This window comes from Scatophagus argus, chromosome 10 (assembly GCF_020382885.2).
Source record: "Scatophagus argus isolate fScaArg1 chromosome 10, fScaArg1.pri, whole genome shotgun sequence".
Classification (NCBI taxonomy): Eukaryota; Metazoa; Chordata; class Actinopteri; family Scatophagidae; genus Scatophagus; species Scatophagus argus.
In genome coordinates this window covers 21,664,830-21,686,582 of record NC_058502.1, presented here as the reverse complement: position 1 = coordinate 21,686,582, position 21,753 = coordinate 21,664,830, and the positions used below count along the sequence as shown (strand labels likewise).

Here is a 21,753-nt window from a genome sequence, read left to right as displayed (position 1 = left end):
TACCCTCACTGACAATGCCATAGTCGGGAAATGTGAACAGACTATCGTTCACTTTTATCAAAATAAAAGCTAATATAAAAACACATATTTCAGAAATATTAATCAGGTAATAATAAACCTTTCATTGGGTTATTTACACTCCCGCCGAATTATAGAGTTTTACAGCAGGGAAGCCTTAAACACATAATTTCCACATGGAAAAATAACCCTTCAAACATTGACGCTATACCACACAGGAAACTGTATCACACTTCATAACTACATTGTGCTTAATCTGCTTCTAGCAACAAAACTCATTTCTGAACTGGACGCTCCACAAAGGAAAGTTTGCTGCTGCGCTCTCCTTTATTATTCACTTCTCTTTCTCCGAGCGGGATTTTGGCTCGTCTCACGAGTCCATCTTAGCCTTTGATGATTTCCGAGACTCTCCCGAGTCTCCACTTGCTCCTGGCTAAAGTGTCCTCGGCGAGGACCAAATTTTGATTTCAGAGGTGGGGAGGGGGACGCAAGTATTTTGAATAAAACTCTACTCAATTAAACAAATACACTTTGCAAGATTATTGAGAAATGATGAGGAGGATCTTGAAGTGGATATGCTGCTTTATTGGAGCCAGTGAAGGTGTTGCAGGATGGTGTAACGCATTTCTTTGAGTAACTTCCACTTTGACTTCTAAAGAAGTCTCTTATGTCCACTGTTTTTCAGACATCCTTGCTGCGCCTAATTACCAAACACACACGCACACACATGGACACCGATTCAAACGTTAATGTAAATGAAACCTCTGATATCACAACCCTTCTGGCTGACGTGACTCAGGCCAGGCAGAACAGAAACAGATTAACACGGACTCCTGAGCGCAGACTAGCAGACGGTGTGCAAGCAACAAGGTGGAGTGACAGCAGGGACGGCCAATCACACAAGACACGGCAGAGCCAATCGAGGAGCTTGTGGGCGGTCTAAACTAAGGGAAACAGGCTTCAGCTTGAGCGGCCGTTTTCCGCTTGGTCCTAGTGCTTGACGGCTCTCTGTTTACTATAGAATAGCGTAACATTGTTTTTGGACGGTAAAAAGTGCAGGGGGTTTTGAGGTACATGTTTTTGGTATTTGTGGTGCTTCCTATGGATCGTGCTGAACATCCTTTGATAGGCCTATTTCAAACACGGCCGGAAGATAAGTACCAAAGATTTGTAATTATTGGGCAAATTGTTAATGAGTTATGGACTGAAAAGTAATCACCTCCACAACATGTTCTCAGAATTCACCTTTGTCTGGTGCATCTGTTTTCTTTACAGCTGTGACTCCGGAATCACACGTTGTGTACATCCTGTTGTAGGATTTATTTTAGAATTTGTTTCTAGTTTGCAGATGTTTCTTATTTAGCAAAAATGAAGCGACAATATAATATAAATATAAAAATGCTGCTCGGATACAAACCACAATCTGAGAGCTGTTTTTCAAATCTGGTCTCTGGTCTGTTAGTGTGCACAGCCCCTTTATCCCGTGTGAGGCCTCACTGTGAAAAGATCTATCAGTGTGTGTCTGTGTTCCAGGACTGTCACCTTTCATTTGAAATTCAAACCTTCCTTATGTTTGTTGTGTTCAATCAAGTTTGCCTCGTGATCCTGCAGAGGGCGTTCTTAAACTTCACTGCTTTACCACACATGTCCTATTGTAATATTATCTAATGCAAATGTCTACTTTAAGAGAAGACTTTGAAAGAGCTTATCCACAGGCTTGTTTCAAACAGCTGAGTCCAAATGTTGATCCTGCTTTTGATGTAACCGGTAAAATGACGAGGTGGGGCGCTGAGCACAAATGTGAGAAGAAGCACTGAAGAGAAGTGTTTCGATGATTACTGTACGACAACACACATATTATTTACAGTCTGATCTTGTTGAAACTGGATCATATTTTATAGAGAAAATATTTTCTGGTCTTTCCTCTCGTGTCCTCTTGGACACGTTCAGCGTGTTGCCTTCACCCAAGGCTCCCAACTCTTGGTGATTTCTGAAGTTTACAGGTTCAAGGAGGGTGACCAGTCATAAGGGCCTGTGCCCTTTTAGAGCAGAGTAACCAGCGAGGGCCGCTCATGGTGGCTGCTTTGTTTGTTTCATTTCCCACCCACAGATGAGAGAGGACCCCACAACTTCCTAATACAGACAAACATAATGATTAGGTGACTAACTTTGGATTCATTTCTGTAAGGTGGGTACTAACCATGTCAGGAAAAGCCCACACGGCATAACCTAACAACCAGATGTCCAAGTCCCATCAGTCCACCGCCTGAACGAGAATTCACATCAGCATCATTTACTCTTTACAAGTCAGCATATGGCATCTCTTTTCTTATTTTAACTTTAGTTTGTGTAACCAGACAGCAGTTCAGTCAGTAACAGTATGTAGAAAAGAATGAGCACTTTATTGGTTGTGTATAGAGGTGTCAGACATTTTTCCTGCCCATCTTGAGTGTTATTCAAGCATCAGATGAGGTTTTGTGACATCTGCCTCTGAGATTTCTTCCTCCACTCCAGTACAACAGAGGTAAAGGGACTTTTCTTTGTAGTGCTCAAATCACAGAAAAGTCAAACTGGAAAAACAACAGTAAATTATAAACTAAAGTCCATATCCTTCCATTGTACTGAAGTGGTAACAGATCTTTCCTATGTAGATATCTCAAAACTATCTGCAGGGGCAGACAGCACAGGGGCAAAATGAAGACTGTTTTTTTTTGTGGGTGAACAAATCAGGTCTAGAAAACACACAAAACAGAAACAGTATGAAAAGAGATTTTGCTCAAGACAATTGAATCCAACCAAACAACACGAAGGAGGCTGACATGTGGAGAAGACACTAACACAGCTGATACAACTCAGCTCTGAGTGACCACGAGGGAAACTAAACTCTGATGGAGGCCACTGTGGAGACACACCACTGGAAAGATAAATGGAGCATCTGGTATTGTCCAGTCTGTTTGCCAGTGTGGGTCTTCCTCTGTGGACGCAGAGAGGAGTAAGGCTCATCCCGGTGCTGATGTCCCACATCGAAGGTGAAAGGTGTGTCTTATTCCAGCTCTACCAGCAGGTCTCCCTCTCCTACAGTCTCCCCTGGCTTACAGTGGACATTCTTAACCTGCAGGGCACGAGAGGACAGGACAGTTCCAATGAAGGCCACAACCTGAAAGAATTCCAGTATGTGTCTAATCTCCATGATACATTATTAATTTGCTCCCAATAACTGCGCCAGACAATATTCTGCTGAAAGGGGGCTGCTGCATTCAACTCTATGAACTAAACAGTATTAGTTAGTGACGACAGTAACAGCAGCTCCACTGTCAGCATTTTATATCGTTACCTTTGCTTGTTTGGAAGCAGTCAAACTGTTCTGCATCTTCATGGCTTCAATCACGCAGATCTCTTGACCCTCTGCAACCTACACACACACACACACACACACACAAGCAGAGTGGGTAAGAACATGCTCTTAAAGACATATTAAGAGTATGATCAAGAGATAACTTTCTGTGATTTGGCTCTATGTAAATAAATTGAATTGAAATGAAGTCAACGACGCAATTATGAGCTCATCTCAAAAAAGTAAAAAAACTGTAAAAGTTTGAATTCAGATGTTGTATGGCTGTACTTTACTGTTTATTACAGAAAACAGATGTAAGAATATTTACTTTCTTGACATTCTGTGAGTTTGCTATGTTTACTCATCGGACCAAACACTAAGAAAGCTTGTGAAACTTGTTGGCCATACACATGCAGAAACAACACCACTAACAGACCATTGCCTCTAGTGGTACAGAGTGGTATTGCAAGAAAGAAACATAACATATGATGTGTTAGAACTGATTACCCTCCTCCCCACACATCACAGGCAGTGAAGTAATGATTGCCCTCACTTTGCAGGAAACATCTACATATTGGGTTGTGTTACCGTATCTCCAGGCTTGACTGACACAGCCACCACTGTGCCCGGCATTGGTGAACGTAAGATGCTGCTAGTGTCTTCTGCAACTTTCTCTGGCATGAAGGCGTTCAGCTCTGCAGCCAACTTGGACAGAATGCGAACCTCAAACTACATAAAAATGCACAGTATGAGAAACACAGAGGGGAGACGTCTTGTACATTCATTCCATATGCAATATTCAGTACACATGGAATTACATTTAATCTGCGGTACAGTTTACACTGTAAGTACAAATGTAATTAAAGAAAGATGGAAAACAAGTAGTATGTAAGATTTAGCGACTTATAGTGGCGAGGTTGCAGACCTTAACCAACTTAACACCCTGCATCTCAAGATCTCCTACAGTGGCAGCTAAAAACATGAAAGAACCTCTCAAGAGTCAGTGTTCATTCTGTCCCTTCAAGGCTACTGTAGACATGTCGTGGTGCAACATGGTGGACTCTGTGGAGGAGGACCTGCTCCCTCTGTAGATAAAAAAGGCTCATTCTAAAACAAAAATGATTCTTAGTTTCAGGTGATTATAAACCAATGAAAACCTACACCATATAAGTATTGAGGCAGGCCTCTTTAATATTGAATTCAGGATTGGGGGAACTTGACTGGCCCACACAGAGCCCTGACCTCAACCCCATCCAACACCTTTGGGATGAACTTGGATTGCTAGTCAGTCAGTCAGTCAAATGCTCTACTGCATGAATGGGAAAAGAAATTCCCACACAAACGAAAGCCTTCACAGAAGAGTGGAAGCTGTCATAGCTGCAAAGCTGTTCATGTATTTAGAATGCAGTGTCATTAATGTCCCTGTTTGGTGTAGTGGTCAGGTTTCCAAATACTTATGTCTATATGGTGTATGGCTGACCCCTTATCTTACACACTGGACCTGTTGAGTACAGTGCAATAAATAAAAAGATCCATCACACATGGAAAATTGTGTCTTGTTTTGTTTAAAAAAGAAAAGGTTCTAATTTGTAAAATACATGAAAATGCTACTGCATAAGGAAAAATAAAATAAGTCTTTTGTCTCTCAAGGGGGTTCTGCTGATAAACGTCCCTGAGTGGAGTGGAGCGTGTTGCTTAGTGCACTGAAGTGACTGAAGACTACAAAATGATGATATTGAGAGGTGAATTTATCAGGCCTCTGTAGACCACTCCTCTTGGCCGCATAAGGCGAGACAGGCAATACGAATAGGGTGACCAGGTGTCCTGCTTTATGCAGGAACAACAGTATTTTTATCCCTTTGTCCCACATCCTACAAATTGAGAAAATGTCCCACATTCTAATTGGCTCTAAAGTCAAACCACTGCAGGATAAGAGTTTTTCAAAATGTGGCTTTTAGCTTATGGTATGTCAAGAAAGCAGGGAAGGGGGTCTTCACTGAGAAGTGTTTAATGTCAAACTGCTCGCACGTGTGTCAAGCACAGGTTAACCTGTCAGTGTCTTTACTGCCTGCACTACAACCGAGGCGACAACTGTGAGTCAGCACAAAGTCACAAGCCACGCAGTCACGGTATGCAGATTTAGGTGGAATATCTATTTATTTTATTTCAAATTTTAACTAAACAGAGAAACCCTTGAGATGCAGCATCTCGTTTTGAAAGAAACGAAAAATAAGTGATAATGGATGGATGCATTATTGAATGTTAAAGCATCCATTGATCTTTACTGCACAAAAGCATTGTGCTAGCGAATCACACACGTTATATCAAAATTATATCATCGATAGTGTGTCCCACATTGTTCAACATACATACTCTGTCCCACATTTGGTTTTGCTGGGATCTGGTTACCCTAAATACCACATTTAACTCTTGGAGGATTTTTACATGTTAATTTTGCTTCATTTGTTTTGCTTTAATTGTCTAGCGATTTACAAAATGCTGCAAGCAAGAATTCTTTTGTCTTTTTATTAGATTTTTTTGTGCATGTCTCATTTTAAACATAACACATATTGTTTGGCTCTATGTGCCTATCTGAAAGCGATATATCCCACAGCTTGTTGGTCGATGTCTGATATTTACTGTAAATGAAACATCGAGCAGTTCTGATTTCAAACTATTTCTAAGTACTATTTCAAAGTCATCTTACAAATCAGTATAAAAAATCACATATTTATATAATTACCAAATGACTCATTTAAAGAACAACCTTATCTTAGAAGCAGTCATGATAGTGTAAGATTCTCTTCTTCGCCATAGAACCATGTTGGACTGACCTACTTGGATACTACTGGCTGAGGTAAAATGTTTCCCCCTCTGTGGGAGCTTACACAGCACTCTGCACTATAGCCTAGATAGCATGAGGCCTGGAGACAGCAGCCTGTGTGTGTGTGTGTGCGTGACATACAACCTTACCGAAGTGCCCAGGTACTGCAGGACAATCTTTCCTGAAGCATCTCTGGAAAGACACTAAGAAATAACATAATGATATGAGATGATACACAAAATATCACCCGCACAGCACCTGAACTCTACCTAACTGACCTGTTCTTTTAATATACTGATTTTTTTTATTTAGCTCTTGCTGAGCGCTGAGTGACCGAAACAATTTTTAAGGATTGAACAATTTGAAACTGTGTGTGTGTTACCTGTAACGTCCTGTTTGTGCCGTTAATGGCGAGTGGCAGCAGTGGGGAGGCCAAATTCCACTGTGCACTGACTTCCACCTTTCCTCCATCCACCTCCACCTACAGAGACAAAACACAGATCATTCTGTCCCTTATCAAGAGGCAGTGACATCCTGTTGCACAGGGACTATAGTTACATCACTTCCTGCTGACTGAGCTCTGTTTTTCCTTCTGGAATCTGAGATTGGCTTTTGACACAGATGATAACATAATAATGTTTTAATCACTTGTCTACATATAGCAATTTGGACGCACTTTATTTTTCCGTGGTTTTTCTTCATTTTCTACACTGTAGATTAATGCTGAAGACACCAACACTATGAAATAACACCTGGAATTGTGCAGTGAAGTCTAAATAAAAGTATGTTTTACATTTTAGATTCTTCAAACTCTTCTTTGCACACTACTGGTATTATCTAACCAGCTTTACTCGGGCAGTTTTCAACATGGGTGCCTCATCAATACCTAACGTGGGAAGAGACAACTTTTTTATTTGCTTTATCTTGTTACATTTTAAATATCCATATCACAGTGTAATGGCCATAGGAAAATGACACCACCTGGGTTCATATTGGTTCCCCATAAGGCTCATTCTCACTATGTTATTCTCTCTGCCACAGGGCAGGATTTTTCCCGAAAAATGAACAAAGCACGTCTGCCACTGCCAAACCAAAACAGGAAGAAGATTTGTTTTCACCTGTGGCTGTCCCCAGGTATCAGTGGATCAACTGAAGGATCTGTGAAAACCCTCTGCCACAAAAGAAAACCCCACTGACAAAAGAACGTACGAGTATTCACTTTATGGAGAGAACTCTGGTGCTGTGCTGAAGTCTGTCACCCCAGCAATATGCATTTCTTTTTGTCGCTGGGACTTGAAAGAGCTTGAGAACATTATTTGTGTTGTACTTGTATACAGTAAATAACCCTATTCTGAACAACACAGGTGATTCATATTATGGAAGAAAAGAAGCAACAGGCCGTCAATAGTTGGGTGGTCTTGTCTTACAGTAATCCCAGGTTTGCACTTAGTGGGGGCCATCGTTTGTTTTTCCAACAGGACAATGACCCCGAACACACCCTCAGGCTATGTGAGGGCTATCTGACCAAGAAAGAGAACAATGGAGGGCTGCATCAGGTGACCTGGCCTCAACAATCACCCGACCTAAACTCAGCTCAGATGGTGTGGATGAGCTGACCCGCAGTGCGGACAAAACAGCCAACAAAAGACAGTTAAATAAGCATTGGTCAAGAGAATATCAAGAATGTGCGAAGCGGTATGCTCTCAATTTTTAGTTACTACACAATTCCATGCGTGTCTGTCCATGGTTTTGGTGTCTAAAATATGAATCTAGAACACAGAAAATAAAAAATGAAGACAAAGCATTGAATGAGAATGTGCGTCCAAGCTTTTGACAGCATTATATGATGAGCATCATCTCTTTCCAATAGAGCAGGACCTTATGCTTCAGGACACCAACACCAATACAGGGAAAGTGAGATATTTATTTTGCTTATGGATGCACACTGAATACTCACAGCATAAACATTTCCTGATTTGGTAACCTTCATAGAATGCCATCCCTCCCCCAGCTGCGCACACAGCTCCCAGTGGCTACACTCCACAGGGGTGGAGGACACCCTGCAACACACACACACACACACAGATCATTTTAGAGTATTAACTTCTTATTGTGGATTGACATCCAGTTAAATAACATACTTAAAAAAAAAAAAAGAGTATGGTTCCCAGAAGACAAACAGAGAGATCTTCAAAAACAATGGGTGTCACGTCAATGTCATGTCAACTTCAGGAGTGGGATTCTCCTCATCCCAACTATGATGGTAACACTTTCCATGAGGACCACATCTATTATTTGTGCATTATGGGGGCAGATGCATAATGCATGATAACTACTTACAACTACAATCACTAACTAACTAATTATAACTACACTCATAAACGCACATAATGTTTTCTGACACTCTATGTGAACTGTCACGAAACATCACAGGTGACTTATCATGAGTTATAAGTAGAGATTTACTGATTTTCCTCTCCGATTCTGATTTCTGAATTTTTTGTAAACGTGAACTGCCAGTTCTGATTTTATTTCTAAGAACTAAAAGTGACAGCATATACAAACAAAAAAGAGAAAGAGGTATAAATAACAATTAACTGAAATTGAGCTGTACACCCAACCTTATCCAACACATTTTACTTTACCAAACAAAAGCAGATGCACCAGATTTATATAACAAAACAAAAGTCAGTTACTCATATTCTTTGACACTATGCTTATAAGTCCACCAGGGCTGAGGTCCCAGGCCAGTCGATTGGTGCGATTGACTAGTGATAAACTAGAGATTGACTGATGGTGCTTATAATACCTTACGGCTGACTATACTGACCGGTATACACATTTGAGTAGATTTAAGTACATTTTGATGCTAATGCTTTTTTTTAAGTCAAAACTTAAATGCATGACTTTGACTTGTAACTTGTATTTCTACAAAATGTTATTGCTACTTTTACCTATTACAAGATCTGAGTACCTCTTCCAACTCTGATCAATGATTTTTGTTACTTCAGTTTCCACCATGTTGACAACCTTAAAATGTCTTCCCTGTCTGTGCTAAAACTCTATGTATGCGCTGCAGGGGTTATTTGACAGTAGGGATGACAACATCATCAAGCTTTTGGGTATCCTCACCTCAGGTTGCCAAGGACATTCTGTGAACGGAGCTGAGCAGTGATGTAGAGCGCTGCTGCCGAGGCCAACAGCTCCCTGCGTTTGTCCACATCCAGCTGGTGGCCTTTGAAGCCATCAGGGTAAACCTCTGGCAGGAAGTTGGTGCTGATGTCTCCGGAAATAAAGCGAGGGTGGGTGATGATTTCCCGTAGGAGGGGAATGTTGTGGGTCACACCTGGGGAAAAGAAGGTTCATTAACAAAAGGGAAAAAGCTACTGCCTAAAGTGACGAGATGTGTGTGTCGGAGCGGGCCTTTCGATGTGAAAATCTGTCGGTGTACCTCTGATAACGTAGTTATCCAGAGCGTCCTCCATCCTGGCAAGGGCTTCAGCGCGTGTAGCTCCATAGGTTACCAACTACAAATAGAAAATAAAGCAAACTATCCCAGAAGCACAAACCCTTATTGTCTGGTGGCATTCTGCAACCAACGTTCCTGTTGTGACCATCTGGTCCTAAAAATAAGGACCACATTAATTCTACATGTAATATATCACTGACCTTAGAGATCATGGGGTCATAGTAGATGCTGATGTCACTTCCCTCCTGGATGCCGCTGTCTACACGGACCTGACAGAACAAGGAGCGGACAAGAAAATGTTCACAGTGGCAGAGAAAATGCCACTATAATATCTGAGTGAGTCTGCACACACACACACACACACACACACACACACACACACACACACACACAAACACTTACATTGCTGACATTGAGTGGCTCTTGATATTGAGACAACCGTCCAATGGATGGAAGACCAAAAGACTTGTATGGATCCTGAAGAAAGAAAAAAAAAAACAGAAACAGATTTCATAACAGCAGCAGATTTCACATCAACAAAGTTTAATTGTTTATAACTAAAATACCTATCTCACCGAAGAAAACAAACATTTTTACATTTTATAGACTAAAGACTATCGTGAAAATAACTGACAGATTGATCGATAATTAATCGAAATAATCGTTAGTGACAGCCTTGGTTCAGTTGGTTGCAATCTGCAACATCAACGCTCACCGGACCTTCGAAGCACTGTTACGTGATCGCAAAACTGTTTTCATATTACCAAACAGCACAAAGATTTTTGTTGCACACATATACCCCCCACACGCACAAACCTCAGCATAGACGCGACTCTCAATGGCCCAGCCATTTATTGGGATATCCTCTTGTTTGTGCTGCAGTTGGTAACCTTTGGCAACCCTGATCATCTGCTCCACCAGGTCCAGGCCAGTAATACATTCAGTAATAGGATGCTCCACCTGGAGTCAGAGGTTAGACAAGATACAGGTTTCTGCTAGCAAACCGGTAGAGTACTTGAGTGTAAAACTCCAGGAACTCTTACTAACTATTTCTAGGTATTTCACATGCATCTTAGGGACTTCATTAGCAGGTGTGTGTGTTTGAAAACTCTGGAAGGAGCTTGCAACAAGACCTTGAGGGACACAGTTGGTGCCAACTATGTATGACTGTATGACTCCAGCTGGGAACTTTATGGTGTGTTCCATTTGAATTGATTTGGAGTTTCTAATCATAAATTCCAACTGGAACAACCCCAAAAGCCAGATTTTCTACTCGGTAGGTCCTGCACATCAAATATAGAAAGCTGAAGAATATACTGTGCATCAGCACTTTTGTCTCATTTGCATCTCATTAAGTCAGCTGAACACCTAATGCTGTCTAACCTTTATCTGTGGACATGTTGCTATGGAGTTTGTATGCACAATGTTCTGTTCTAAACTGGTATTGCTAGCAATGGCTAGCCTGTCTAAACCGGTCCATCTTGGTTTTCTGACTTGGGTCATAACCAGCTCTGACGTCCGAGTTATACGGAACATAGCATTGGCTGTTTGTCATTCCCTATCTAGCCCTCCTCTCATTTCCTGTCATATCTCAATCTCTATGATGAAAAGGCACACAATGCCCAAAAAAAGTCTCTCTGTATGAGAACCAATAGAGAGAGTCCAATATGAATTAAATGTGTTTCAGAATCAGGCAGCAAATATATCACAGCTGCAGTTTCCTTGACACACACTAAATAGGGTCTCTTTTTTCAGAGCTGTGTCCCTCCCACACACACACAGCCCTCCATTGACCTGTAGTCGTGTGTTCATCTCCAGGAAGTAGAAGCTCTTCTTAGAATCCACCAGAAACTCCACCGTGCCAGCAGAGGAGTACTGCACGGCCTTGGCCAGCTGCACTGCCTGCTCACCCATTGCCCGTCGTGTCTCTGGATCAAGGAAAGTACTGGAAAAGAAACAACACTGGACAGTCAAGCTCACCTCAATGGTAACAATGGGGAGTGTAACAAACAAGCTCAGCCTGAAATTTAACAAGTCAACTTTTTCCAGATATAAACCTTCACAAACAGAATTCAGAAGCGCCTGTCTCTTTAGTGCTACCGTATTTTCCAGACTATAAGCCGCTACCTTTTTTCCCACGCCTTCAACTCTGCGGCCTAAACAACGATGTGGCTAATCTATAGATTTATACGGGCTAACGGCCCGGTGATGCGAAGAGGAAGCCGCAGCTTTTAGTTTTCTGACCAAAATGACACAAACATTCATACAGCCAAACTTTTCACCTCAGACAGAGAGCTTTAAACTGACTGTCCAATTATCATTAAAGAAAATATAATACAATAAGCAAGCACCGCGCATCATTGCACTGTTTCTGAATCACATTACATCCACTCAAGGATGGCAACACTACAACACATTAGTTGACTGTGATGTTGGTTATGTTGTTCAACTCAAAGAAATCACAACATATCACATTAAATGTGCTGGTGACAGTGTTTGATTGGCAGTGCTCTCTAAATTTAGCCTAAATTATAATTACCTGTTGCTGAAGTCTTTATTACAAAAGTTAAGCCTTGTGAAAAGTACATAATCAGAGTTTGTCACTAACCTAGGTGCCTCTTCCACAACCTTCTGGTTCCTCCTCTGGATGGAGCACTCCCTCTCATTCAGCCACAGAGCATTGCCATGTTTATCAGCCAGCACCTACAAGAAGCAGACTGCATTCACTATTTGTCTGTGGTAAATGAGAGGCAACAGCAATTTATTTTGTGATTTCCATTTTGTCACAATAACTGCTTTTTGAAACAGCTGATGTTCACAATGAATCAGTACTGATATGAAGTGTACAAATTAAACAAATATTCAAGCACTTCACAAAAGAACCAGTTTTCAAAGGAAATGCTCTCCTTAATGAAGCTTGTGTGTGTGTGTGGGGGGGGAAATCACAGTGGCTACAATCTTCAGACCCTTAATTCATCTATTTTCTCCCACCTCCACACAGGATCTTTGGAGCCCTTCTCCCCCTTAGTTACTTTGGGCAGCCAGCTCGAAGAAAAGTGCTGGTTGTTCAGATATTTTCCATCTGAGAATCAGGAATTCTACTGTGCTCTTGAGAGGCTTTTAATGCAGCCTCGTCTAGAATTGCGCCTCAACAAAATTCTGTCTTTGAGCTCCACAGCCAGCCACCTTTCACCTCATGCCTTGGTTTCTGAACTGATATGCACTGTGACACCTTGTATAGACAGCTGTGGGCCTTTCCAAATCACGTCCGATCAATTTCATTTACCACAGGTGGACCCCAATCAAGCACAGAAACATGTCAAGGATGATGTCAAGAGAAGCCAAATCAGCCAAATTTCACATGTCATAACAAAAGGTTTGAATACTTATGTAAATCTGACATTGTTTTTATAAATGTGCAAATATTTCTAAAACCCTGTAATTCAAAGAGATTGAATCGAACACAACTGGACTTGGTTGTATGTGTTTGAAGATGCTTCCTGTCAGTCCTGTTCGTCAGTTCATGCTCATCAAGACTAGACTAGGCTAGTCAATCTCTTTGAGATGGCTATGACCTGGATAACTGAGAATATCTACAGTCACTAAAACCCTGTTCTTACTTTGTCATTATGGGGTACTGAAGGTAGACTGAGGAGGCAAAAATAAATATAAACATTTTCTGGATAATGCTGTGGAGAGGGAGATCTTCTCCTGGTCTGAGTGCCTATTATCAATATTAAATGACATGTGACCTCTGCGTGCATGTGCGTTATACCTGTATCTCTATGTGTCTGGGGTTGTCTATGTACTTTTCAATGAGCAGCCTGTCGTCTCCAAAGCTGGACGCTGCCTCCTGGGACGAGAACCGGAAACCTTCCCTGAAACAGTAGACACGCACTCAAAGTTTCAGCAGTTACAAAGAAACAGGATTTCTAATAGTAACAAAGACAAACCCCTGAAGTCATGGAAGTTGGAGTAGACCATGAAGCACCAATTCAGGCAGCAAAAGGCAATGATTTACTAGATTAAATACTAAACGCAGATGTACACTGAGGAGAGTAAACTGAGCCTGTCAGATTAGCTGCACTGGTATCATCTGAAACATTTAAAAAAACAACCTGCAGGAGCTGTGACTGTATTTGCTAGTAGCAATTGCGCTGCTATTTGCAACAGAAAGCGGTGTGGTTTAAGTCACTTAAGTAGTAGGCTGCGAACATTGAGGATGTGACAGGAAGAGGAATACAATACCTTGTCTCCTCATCATTCCAAGCAATCCTCATCCCTTTCCCTCCTCCTCCTGCAGATGCTTTGATCATCACTGGGTAGCCTAGCAAGATCACAAAGACAAGGCAACACCACAACTGTAAACCTCAAACTTTGCTTTTTTTTAATGTTGCAAAGAAACAAAAACAGCAGTTACAGAAATCAATGAAGCCCCAAACTGCCTTCCAATGCCCCTTCCAAGTGCATGGAAACGGTTGAGTGATAATATATAGAATAAAGAGATAACGAGTACGTGAGAGTAAATACGTAATAAATCTTCATAATAATGTAACTGCACTACCTGATCTGCCAATGTCAAATTGATGCTGTTATGTGTCACACAGAAATGACGTTGCCATACCCACCGCTGACTAGTGCACATCACTTCTGCGATCCTATTCACAGTGCAAATGCAAACAGAAAAAGACCCTTGAAAGTTTTTTAGTTCTCGGTGAGATCTCCAGTGGGCGGTTCCACTCAGAGCGTCCCCAGAACTGATTAGTCTGGCAGTAGGAGAACAGCGGCGTTCGGATCTGTAACGCGCACTGAGAAATGCTCCACATTTGGAGTGTGTGGAGAAATGATGACTCACCAATTTCTTGTGCAATCTTCACAGCTTCCTCAGCAGTCTGACACAGAGAAGGTTTGTGATTACTGATCATGAACAAAAACAGTACTGATAACTGTCTCTTCCATGCTTTGAAGTGCCTGTCACCACACTATCCCTTAGGCTTATCCAGAGGGTTTCAAGCATAAAGCAGTTATACGTCTGGATTGAAATGTCATTCTTGGGTGTTGGTAATATGAACCAATTGCTTCCCATTACAAAAAAAAAAAAAAAAAGTTTAACAAGGCTTAATGTGTGCTGCTCCATATCAGAGGTGGGAAAGTTAACCAGACATGTACAGGGTTTGACAAATCAATCAGTTAGTCTTCATCTTCTTCTTGTAACATTGAAACGTACTGTTTAAAAACACCTCTGGGAAAGTTTAACAGGAATGATGTCATTCTTGCACTGCGTGGCCAGTGGGGGGCACCAACCACACCTGCTGTTCCCAACAGCTAGAGATATTGCCTGTTATAGCATCTATAAGCAAAAACACTGAACAAAACAAAGGGTTGAATAGGGAACTGTGGCTTTGTATGTGTGCACGTACCTTGACAACTCCATCAAATCCTGGGATAGTGTTGACCTTAGCGGCCTTAGCGATCAGTTTGCTCTCAATTTTATCCCCCATTGCCTGGATAGCATGGGTGTCTGGGCCAATGAATGACACGCCCTCTGCTGCCTAGAAACAATACGACCAAGACATTTACCATATCAGACTTGCAGTAATACCACAGAGAGAACAGACAGCTCTAGTGTCACCTCACTGCCAGGTGAGCTTCACGAGCCTCACAACACACAATGTGTGTGTATTTACTATTTCTATAGAGCACTTTCTTAAAAAGATAAGATATGAAATTGAGGTTTACGGATGTTACGACAATTTCATTTCTGCCTGTAGTGAGTTAAGCAAAGGAAAACACAACAAATCCGGAAGATAGCATGCCCCAAAACGTTTTAATCTCTACAGAGAGGAGGCAACACACAGAACCACACGGCAGCAAGCAGTTCAGAGCTGTGCCCCAATGGTTGAAGACTTCATCTCATTTTATACTTTCTGATGTGTCTTCTGGTTCTTTGTTTGGAGCTTCAAAGACATTCCTTCACAGGTTGAAGGAAAAACAGACAGGATACAATAACTGTTAGTACCCCAATTCAGGTTTATCTCTTGTGAGATGAAGATCTCTTCCTGCCCTCTGCTTTACCCAGGATGTTATTTATAACGGGACTATAACAATCAGTTCACCAGGTCATTACTTGGTCACTATAACACTACCCAACTAAAGCTACAGATTAACTACATTAAGTATGAAGTAAAAGTAAACATTATGTCATTGTTACTACAAAGCATACAAAATTTCCATCACACGGACTATGTTTTAAGAACTACAAGCGTAAATGGCGGTAAAGTTGTATTTTAAGTTCAAATAGTTTAACATTTTAGTACATAGGCTTATTTGCTTTCTTGAGATGAAAAGACCTTGACACCTTATATCAGGAAGTACATATTAACCATAACTAGCTGCTTATACGCATGCAGATTGGTATTATACTGGCTCTTTATTAGTCATTATAAAGTCCTTACTAATGCCCTTTTCTGTCACTACAAAGCCACTGACAAAGTTTTTTTCCTAAATTACCTCAGAAGTACTGCTCCAAATAAAGTCTTTTTGAATAATTCACTTGAAGTTTGAGACTCTGTTGTTAACTCAACTCAAACTACTCTAGAATAGGAAACATACCCTGAGCTAGATATTCTTTTTGCACTGCTGGCTCATCAAGCCTATGCCGAGCAAAGAATATTAAGATCATAATACATGCACAACAACTTCCTTACTTAGGACCAATAATTAGGAATTTGATCAATTAGGAGTCTATTGAGGGAAACCGCATACTATATACTATATAATGACTAATAAAGTCCTATTAGTACACATACTGATAAAGAACTAGTTAATGGTTAAAATGTGTCCCCTAATCTAAAGTCTTAGAAAGATCGATATCACCCTGTCTGTCTGCTCAGCTATTCTTTTAAACGAGGATCCATCACCTTTTATTTTAGCATTTGGCAGTTGAGAGTTGAGACTGTGTTGTCACAGATACTGATCCCACCATCAACAGTAACGTTTCACATTCAGCCACGCTTCTATCTTTGTCAGAATGCACAGATGCTAATGAAACACCCACTATTACCCACAGTTAGCATGACCGCTTCAGTCAGCACGCTTCAGGTGCATTCACACCGTACCTGTTATCACTCAGAAAGCTGCTGCTTACATAGTAGACGACCTTGGCTGTGTTTCACACCAGAATGAGTTAGCTACGTCACAGCTGTATAATCTCTCTCTGTTTAGTCTCCACAGCAACTCCAAAGCCCAGGTCCAAGAAGAATGCAAAATTCTAAACACACTGGACAGCTCTTAAATATTTCAATATCTTCATTCTTTCATGAAACATTTTGACTTCTCATCAAGAAAAATTACTTATGTTAATGTGACGGACCTGAATCACAAATAGGTGACAAAACATCTGTTCACACCTTAGCAATTATTAATCATTAACTAATTTTGAAATTATGACAATAATGTGTGGGTTGAGAGAAAATATGCATCGACATGATTCTGCGTGTTACTCACCAGTCGCTTCGCAAACTCTTTATTTTCACTGAGAAACCCGTAACCAGGATGAACCTGTACAGAGGAAAAAACAAGCCTACATGTATAGAACTGCAACAGTCCACCTGTGATGCAGAATTACCTTTCCCATATTATGCAAAGACAGTATTGACTTGAGTTTGGAAATGATTCTTAACTGACGGTAACATTTTTTAAACAACCGAACCGATTTGTTTATCAATCAATCAAAGACCAGGTTTGTTGCATGTGACTCCTCATATGTGGCGGAAGTGGTCTAGCATAATGGCAAAACGTCTTCTGGACTCAGAGGGACAAAGATAATCAATTCAGCCTACATAACCACGGATGTATTCCATACATTCAATGTAGAGAAATATCTGACAGTAACAACATCTAACAAGATTGGTGACAGCTGCTCACAAGTGTAAATGAACTGTGCAATAAGTGAGCCTGTAACTCGACATGTAGCCACCGTGCTGCCTTGATAAGCATGTGTATCAAGTGCACAGAATGCCATGCATGTTGCGTACCAGTCACATAAGGTAGGTTATCAAAGAAGTACATACAGCTTGTGCTCCAGTGGCTCTGATGGCATCCATGATGGCGTCCATGTTCAGGTAGCTCTTGCTAGTGGGGGCAGGGCCAACACATACTGCTTCGTCAGCCATCTTGACGTGAACCTGGATACACACATACACAGGTAGAGTAGGTTAAATGTCAAAGAAGACCATCCATGCAAATGTAAATTGGAGCCCATTCTCATTCCTAGCATGTCAAACACTGCCTTTGCATTTCATCCAGACACAGAAGGCACGCACTTGGCTTTAATGTACCACGCGGCTTTCACCCAGGAGACTGGAGTTTGCAACCCATGTGAAACCAAACACATCACCAATCTTTTCCTAAACCTAACCAATTAGTTTTAGTGCCTAAACTTGTCCAAAGTGACATTTTTACATGAAGCACACATTAGCGTTTTTAAGGGCTCTTCATTCAGCTGTGAGTGTGACTACAGAGTACACTACGTGATGAAGCGGGAGTAACTAATTGTCAGTACACAAACATGAAGGCTAAAAGTCCCTGAATGTCACTGGTACTTTTCCTGGGGAAAGAAAAAGATGAGATGATGACAGGAATTTCCTGGGAAAAACAAGAATCTGGATGAGCACAGAGAGAAACTTACAGCACTGGAGTCTACATCACTGTGAACAGCTACAGACTTGATCCCCATTTTCCGACAAGTCTTGATCACCTGATGGAAAAACACAACATTAACACTGATGCTTCATGCTACAGACAAGGTCAAATACAACAGAGTAAATTTACTGTTAGGTTCTGGTTCCTCTGCATCACATCGGAAATGTACTACAAACAAAACTGGGGGAAAAAAGTATCCATTTGTGGTCCAGATGATAACTTGCAGAAGTTTTAAAAAAATCTCCCCAAAAGTTCTAAGCATTTCTTTACAAGCTCCTCCATCTGAGGAGGTGTGAGGTCAAACTTCAGTGTGCATGTGTATGGTCGTCTGGATTTAATTTACAGTACATATCTGTGTGCCAACCAAACTTACTCTGCAAGCAATCTCTCCTCTGTTGGCAATGAGGATCTTATCAAAGGTCTGTGGAAGGAAAGAGCAGACGGACTTCATCTGTTTATCATTGACACAACAAGGACTTGTTTTTACTTCATGTATTTGTCAGTGAGAAAACTAGCAACACAAAGCCTTAACCTCTAACTCCTGAACAACTAAATAAGGAATTAGTTTCACGTTTCAGAAGTCACATAAATCTAAATAAATAAACAGAAATCTCATCTTGCCTCACAGTTATTAAAATGCAGACATTTTCTTCAGTGTCGCCACCTGACTGCTGAATACATCCACTGGTAATGCAATGGTTAGAGTCAAACAGGAAGACGGAGAAGACAGCTGTGCATTACCTTCTCATTGGGATTGTAGGTGGTGGAATACTGAACACTGCTGTGCACTGTACAGCATCTGGTTTGAAATGCACCATACTGCAAAACACATACAGATACACTATATCAGGCTATCATTTTATTCATTATTATACACAGTAAGTGGTATGTCTAAGAGATAGATAGATACTTTATTGATCCCAAGGGAAATTCAAGAGTGTTGTATGTTTTATTCGTGCTACAAAAACAGGCCCCTTTTTGACATATACTCAATTAAAAACAGTTCAATATATTTAATGTCTGACCTTTGAATTCTTCGACTGAGGTGAAACATTGTTAAAATGATTTTTTAATTCCATTTATTTTATTTAATGTGTGGTCAATCACCTCTTGCAGCTTCCTGTTTGGTTTTCTCTCTCTGCATGCATGTTCGAGGGTTTCCGTCACACTGGGTGATGTTACATATTTGATAGAAGTGGATGTTTGACATTCCAGGACTCAACAAATAGGATTGCCCACTTGCCCGGGGCAAGAAATGTAGCAACTCTCTTACCCAATTGGGCAAGCGGCAAAAATTGATGATGAAAGTACCCGAGAAGCGATCCATCTTACTTTTTTCTCATCTCTGTTACAAGTTACGAATGTGCATTACCAATCGGGCACCAGTGAGAAAGCAGCAGAGAATGTTATTTAGACCAGTAGGAGATGGTGTATGCACGGTGGTGCAGTGGTTAGCAAGAGGGTTCCAGGTTCGAATCCCGGTCTGGGCCCTTCTATGTGGAGTTTGCATGTTCTCCCTGTGCCTGCTTGAGTTTTCTCCGGGTACTCTGGCTTCCTCCCACAATCCCAAAAACATGCACATTAGGTTAATTGGCTACTCTAAATTGCCCCTAGGTGTGAGTGTGAGAGTGTGTGGTTGTCTGTCTTTGTGTGTTGGCCCTGCGATTGACTGGCGACCAGTCCAGGGTGAACCCCGCCTCTCGCCCGTAGTCAGCTGGGATAGGCTCCAGCTCCCCCGCGACCCTGACGGATAAGCGGTATAGAAAATGGATGGATGGAGATGGCATATTGCCTCCAACGTTGTCCTGTGGCCACTTGCAGTATTGCAGAAAAAATGCAGATATTATATTGTTTTAAACAATATATTATATTGTTAATAGTTCGATACCTTTGACACACAGAATCACTAACATCTTGTTTGGTGAAGTGGGAATCCTCGTAAAACTACTTCACCCACTTGTCTGATTCTGTCAGCCTAACTTCTTTCTGTTTTACCAGTTTTGACAATTGAATTGAAATTACTGTTTGTAATGACCCTTTAGGCCGATAAAATTCTCAGAAAAATATTTTTATAAAGCAAACATCCACATTACTCGTGACAACAACCATTATATGTGCAAATGTTTCACCTGAAATAATCTAAATAAGCTTTTAAACGAAATGGTTTTGATCTCTTTCTTGTTCCTCTGTGATCCATTTATTTTAATCAACTCAATTTCTGATTCCGATTTTAATTCCTACAAGAGTAGAAAATGCGAGGAAAAACTACCACCGTATCTTTTCATTGCGCCCCCTAGTGTCTTGATGCAGTTAAGCCTGAAACATCTTACAGGATCCGGTCAAAAAAGCTCTGCATAAGCACCACTGACAACACAAGCAAAAAGCAGTGACATTCGTTTAAACATTATTCATGTCCATTGCAAGTTGGCACACAGAGCTCTTAAGTTCACAGTGTTTCTCAGAAGAAAAATGTACATGCTGGTCCAGAGTCAACTAAAGACGGAGTCAGTAGTCTGAGGAAAAGGATTTTCATGATGTTATGAATAAAATTGAATGCTTACTTTTAACATTATGTATTGACCTTTTGGTCGTTAAAATAAATATGTCAAACATACGAACATATGCACTCATATATATGCACCCATCTGGAGCACAGTCACAGAGACAATGTCAGGTTATTTACACTTACTATTCACACTCAGTTATTTACTTGTTGTTGTTTGCAACAGCCGGATTCTTTTTCACTATTCTGACACTGACTGGTAACTATCTCTTCCGAGTGTGTAACACTATACGTGTGTATTATCTTTATGCCTACTCCGCAGAGAACGGTCAGGACTGTCCTACTTGTCATTAGCAAGTCATGGCCAACGTTAACAGCTGTCATATCATTCTCGCCCCGTCAGTAACCACTTGTCACTTTGTTCGGCCAGTGTATGTTCCGCAGAGTCACTCTGCAGACAGCTCACCTTTGCAGTGAACAGCAGCCTGTTCAGTGATGGAGAAAGTCTGTGCGCCGCCATGTTGCCAAACTGTGACCGTCAAACACACACGCGACGTGATGACGTTATGACTTTAGAGAAGCCGGAGTGGTGGAGAGAGAGGCGTCAACTCCAGTCACCTTTTTCCCCCCGTAAACTTTATTTAAAAGCGTCATGTAGCACTTGATAAAATATTTTTGAAGCTTTTGAAATGCTGTCTTACAAAGTGTTTGGAAGAAGACGTGCCATTCAAAGTGTCTCCTTGTCTTGGTGGTAGGCTATAGACCTGGTGCATTTTCTAAAGTTGGTAGCTAAATGTTTCTTGTAAGCAATGAGCTCTGGAATGCTGCTTTGTATAATAACTTGCGCTTTAGGGGCAGAAGTCATGTTTCATGAAAAAAGTGATTGTAACTGTGAAGAATTT

At 41.1% G+C, this 21,753-nt stretch overlaps 1 protein-coding gene across 1 annotated transcript; it reads right to left on the bottom strand.

Moving 5' to 3' along the window:
- Positions 1 to 2,401: 2,401 nt before the first annotated feature.
- On the bottom strand, positions 2,402 to 21,471 carry pcca (propionyl-CoA carboxylase subunit alpha). The gene is made up of 23 exons (XM_046401318.1): positions 21,318 to 21,471; positions 19,090 to 19,167; positions 18,722 to 18,769; positions 18,335 to 18,403; positions 17,718 to 17,831; positions 17,152 to 17,205; positions 15,066 to 15,197; positions 14,501 to 14,537; positions 13,894 to 13,972; positions 13,421 to 13,523; positions 12,254 to 12,348; positions 11,440 to 11,590; positions 10,462 to 10,605; positions 10,048 to 10,122; positions 9,846 to 9,914; positions 9,628 to 9,703; positions 9,309 to 9,522; positions 8,134 to 8,236; positions 6,559 to 6,657; positions 6,326 to 6,379; positions 3,941 to 4,081; positions 3,353 to 3,430; positions 2,402 to 3,130 (listed from the first exon to the last, which is right to left on the bottom strand). The coding sequence occupies exons 1-23, from the start codon at positions 21,369 to 21,371 to the stop codon at positions 3,062 to 3,064; spliced, it is 2,136 nt and encodes a 711-aa protein (XP_046257274.1). The 5' UTR covers positions 21,372 to 21,471; the 3' UTR covers positions 2,402 to 3,061.
- Positions 21,472 to 21,753: the final 282 nt, after the last annotated feature.

Bases quoted from the DNA above. Each gene is read 5' to 3' on its own strand.
- pcca (XM_046401318.1), bottom strand. From the start codon at position 21,371: ATGGCGGCGCACAGACTTTCTCCATCACTGAACAGGCTGCTGTTCACT. The intron at 18,770-19,089 runs GTAATGCACAGC...TTCCTTCCACAG, and splicing joins CCTACAATCCCAATGAGAAG to ACCTTTGATAAGATCCTCAT. The intron at 8,237-9,308 runs GTGAGGATACCC...TGTGTGTTGCAG, and splicing joins AATGTCCTTGGCAACCTGAG to GGTGTCCTCCACCCCTGTGG.